General features: G+C 52.0%; 1 protein-coding gene across 1 annotated transcript in view; it reads left to right on the forward strand.

The window, feature by feature from the left end:
* Positions 1-4,339, forward strand: part of St3gal2 (ST3 beta-galactoside alpha-2,3-sialyltransferase 2) — a 54,312-nt gene that overhangs the window by 36,547 nt on the left and 13,426 nt on the right. Inside the window, exon 2 of the mRNA XM_029532584.1 lies at positions 152-1,504. Coding sequence (XP_029388444.1) covers positions 1,166-1,504 — 339 coding nt within the window. The 5' untranslated portion in view covers positions 152-1,165. The remainder of the gene's footprint in view (positions 1-151; positions 1,505-4,339) is intronic.

A 4,339-nucleotide genomic window follows, 5' to 3' on the forward strand; every position in this document is an offset into this window, starting at 1 on the left:
GAAAGAGAGAGAGAGAATGAAGGAGGAGGAGGAGAGAGAGAGAGAGAGAGAGAGAGAGAGAGAGAGAGAGAGAGAGAGAGAGAAATGCATGTGTACGTATGTTCAGGTTCTACTGTCTAGCGGCATATTCTTTCTCCTCTCTGAATTTCAGGGTCATGCTGTGGCCGCCCAGCGCCTGACAAGTGACGAAGAGCCTGCCAGGGGATCACTGCTGGCAGGAGCTAAGGGCAGGACAGCCTCAGCTCAGAAGCAGGGGTGGGCAGGGCAGCTGCCCTGCCAAGGCCAACAGTCCCAGGAAGGAGTCTGGAGTCCCAATGAGGACCACACAAGCTCTGCCGGTCCACATGGCTTAGAGTCTGGCACCTTGCTGAGCAGCAGCTGTTCCCAGCTCCAGAGGACCCCACAGCACAGAATAGGTGCTTTGTGATCCACTGTGCCACTGGTGGAGCTGCGGCCATCTCCAGGAGAAAGGACCAGCACCTCTGATGGGAAGCAGCAGGCCCGACGCTTCGCAGAAGGTCTTGGGTTTTTTGCAGCCCTGACACCCATGAAGATCACTGGTTTTCTTTCTGGCCTTGAGTCGGGCTCTTTTCCCCTGGCCAAGGAGTTGGACCAGGACGGCCTGCAAGTGTGAAGAGGACTCGTGCCTGGAATGCAGGCCCCCTGAAGCCCGTGCACTCTCTGCTATAATCAGGGTTCCAGGGATCCCCCACTGCAGGGGAGCAGGGGCAGCCTTAGCGTCTGCTCATGAGCCACAAGGACCCAGACTGCTCCAGACTGGACCTTTTCAAGCCACCAAAGAGGGGGGTCCCCGGAACTGGCAGTCAGCACTCTCAAGGGACTAGAGGACTGAGATGGACTGACCTCTGCCTTGACGGGGTGGCAGAAGACGCAGAGTCTTTGTGGCCCAGCTAGTGACTGAGAGAGACCTGAGGAAGTTCTGAGCAGAGAGGCTCCGGTGGCTCAGGGACGGGGTGGGGAGGGAGGGAGGCTATTCCTGCTTTCTCCTTTTGTTGAGGGAAGGTGTGGCAAGAGTCCCCTGTCACACCTCGTGCCCCTATGCCCTTTCTACGTGCTGCCAGAACAAGCAGGCTGCACCGTGGCTGGCCCCGCAGCGGGCCGGGAAAGGATTGGCCACGGTGACAGCCGCCCCGTGGCCAGCACGATGAAGTGCTCTCTTCGTGTGTGGTTCCTCTCTCTGGCATTCCTGCTGGTGTTCATTATGTCCCTGTTCTTCACCTACTCACACCACAGCATGGCTACCTTGCCCTACCTGGACTCGGGGGCTCTGGGCGGCACACACCGGGTGAAGCTGGTACCAGGCTACTCCGGACTACAGCACCTCGGCAAGGAGGGGCTTTCGGGGAGAAATTGTGCCTGCAGTCGCTGCATGGGGGACGCCGGCACCTCTGAATGGTTTGACAGTCACTTTGACGGTAACATCTCACCAGTCTGGACCAGAGATAACATGAACCTTCCCCCGGATGTCCAGCGGTGGTGGATGGTAAGGACTGGGCCCCACTCCCACCCTCTCCTGATTTCCTTTTGTTGCCTGCTTTCCAGAATTGGTCCTTTTTATTTTTGGAGCCGCTGTGACCACTCCCCTTTCGGACTTAGACTGTCCATCTTATGACTCCCAGCACCCAGACAAAGCAGGAAGCCCACCTGATCTGAGCTATATCCCTGGATCACAGACCGCTGACAGGCGGGATGGGCTTTGACCTGGGAGGAGAGAGAACTACTATTTGTGGGGCTTGTAGGAGTCCCAGGTAGACACCCCACCCCCAAAATGCTCTGGGCTCAGGGAGGCAGTGCAAATGGCCAGAGCGGTCTGAGTGGGGACCTGGAGGCCATGCCATAGATAGATAGAGGCCTGCTGAGTAGGTGGCAGGAAGCCACCCCACAGCTGCAGCAAGGGCTGCCTAGCCGGCAAGTGACTCATACTTCTCTCCCAGCAGCATCTTATTTTTCCAAAATTCTTTTTTTTTTAAATGATGTTAAAGATTTGTTTATTTATTTTATATATATGAGTACACTATAGCTGTACAGATGGTTGTGAGCCTTCATGTGGTTGTTGGGAATTGAATTTAGGACCTCTGCTCGCTCCAGTTAACCCCACTCGCTCTGGTCCAAAGATTTATTGATTATTATAAATAAGTACACGGTTGCTCTCTTTGGCAGACACACCAGAAGAGGGCGTCAGATCTCATTACAGGTGGTTGTGAGCCACCATGTGGTTTCAGAGATTTGCACTCGGGACCTTCGGAAGAGCAGTCAGTGCTCTTACCTGCTAAGCCATCTTGCCAGCCCCAAAATTCGTTTTGTTTTTTATTTTTTTAAAGATTTATTTATTTATTATATGTGAGTACACTGTAGCTGTCTTCAGACACTCCAGAAGAGGGCGTCAGGTCTTGTTACGGGTGGTTGTGAGCCACCATGTGGTTTCTGGGATTTGAACTCAGGAACTTCAGAAGAGTAGTCAGTGCTCTTAACTGCTGAGCCATCTCTCCAGCCCCAAAATTCGTAATATTATTTGGTGTGTGTGTGTGTGTGTGTGTGTGTGTGTGTGTGTACGTGTGTGATGTAGTGGAGCTGTGCAGATGCCATAGTGCGCATGTAGAGATTATAAGACAACTTTGTGGAGTTGGTACTTTCTTCCTTTATGTGGGATCCAGGGTTTGAACTTAGGTTGCCAGCGAGTACCATTTCTCCCCAACCTTCTTGCCTGCCATCCTCCAGCCTCTTACCAGACTCCGGGAGTCTGGATCTGTAAATGTAGTATTTACGTTTTTATTTTAGGATGTGAACGGATATTCTTTGTGCATGTATTTCTGTGCCCTCAGAGGACAGAGAAGGAATTTGGATCCCCTGGAACTGAAGTTACAGACAATTGTGAGCCACCATGTGGGTGTTGGGAATTAAACCTAGGATCTCTGGAGAGCAGCCAGTGCTCTTACCGGCTGAACCATCTCTCCAGCCCCTGTTTGTGCTATGCAAGTTTTGTGTGTATGCATACATGCAGAATTGTGTTTGTGGAAGCCATATGTTGTGAAGTATCGACTTAATCACTATCCACCTTATTTTGTTGTTGTTGTTGATGTTGTTGTTGTTGTTGTCCTCGTCGTGGGTCTTTTTGTTTTGATCTGATTTCGTGAGACATAGTTTCACTGTGTAGCTCTTACTGTCCTGGAATTCACTCTGTAGACCAGGCTAGTCTTGAACTCACTGAGATCCACCTGCCCCTACCTTCTGAGAACTGGGATTAAAGGCGTGTGCCACCACACCAGCCATTCTGCCTTAATTTCTGAGATAGGGTCTCAAGAATCTGGAGCTTGGTGATTTGGCTAAGCTGGCCAGCCTGTGAGATTCTGCACACCACTGGCACCAGGTTACAGAAACGTTCTCCCCCATCTGGCTTTTATATAGGTGCCGAGGGTCTGTGACTCAGGCACCAGGTTACAGAAACGTTCTCCCCCATCTGGCTTTTATATAGGTGCCGAGGGTCTGTGACTCAGGCCCTCACTGCATTTATGATAGCTTCTTATTGCTGGGCTATCCCAGAAATAATAGATTTTAAGACTGAACATCCTAATTGGTAAATGTTGGCTCAGAGTAATTATGAACACTTCAAGAGTCCTTCTTGGCTCTTTACAGTTGCTGGAAAAAATTGCTCTGGCTTGGGAGAGAGCATTGTAAGCCTCAGCCGCTAAGGGAGGTGGAGCTTCAGAGGGGCCTATAACAGGTCCACCCCTGGTCTCTGACGTCCCAAGACCTTTTTGCTTTTCATGTCCTCCACCCTGCCCCCATCATTGCTGGAGCATCAATTCCCAGGTTCTGCAGGGCCATCTGGCTGCCTCCAGGGCCAAGAGTGGAGCCTGTAGGCTGCCTGCTCTCCCTGGCATGGAGAGGCAGTTCCTGATCCCTGTTCCTCCTGCCAGTATAGGAGCAGGATGCCTCTCCTCTCATGATTCATGGATGTGAGGATGTCCACATTTATCAAGACAGCTGTCCAGAACCTACTTATTGGCCCAGACTGTTGGAGTCCTCCAAGACCAGTGTCTGTGGAACATAGGTCCAGAGGAGCCCAGAGGACCTTCGAGCAGAGTCTTGCCTGGCATCACTTTTGGCTACAGTGCCCAGTGTCTGCCTGGTGTTATAGCCTCAGTGGTGGCCTTATTCCCCGGGGATAAGACAGTCCTCTGGTCATAGGCACCATGTTCCTCAGTCCACACATCTTCCTGTGCCCCACAGACAATGTCTTTTGCCACAGAGTTGAGAATTCTTGTCTCAGAGGCAGACTTCTGCTCCAGAAAGGTCTTGGGGGGGGGGGGGGGGAGGG

The sequence above is a fragment of the Mus pahari genome, chromosome 20, assembly GCF_900095145.1.
Source record: "Mus pahari chromosome 20, PAHARI_EIJ_v1.1, whole genome shotgun sequence".
NCBI classification, from domain to species: domain Eukaryota; kingdom Metazoa; phylum Chordata; class Mammalia; order Rodentia; family Muridae; genus Mus; species Mus pahari.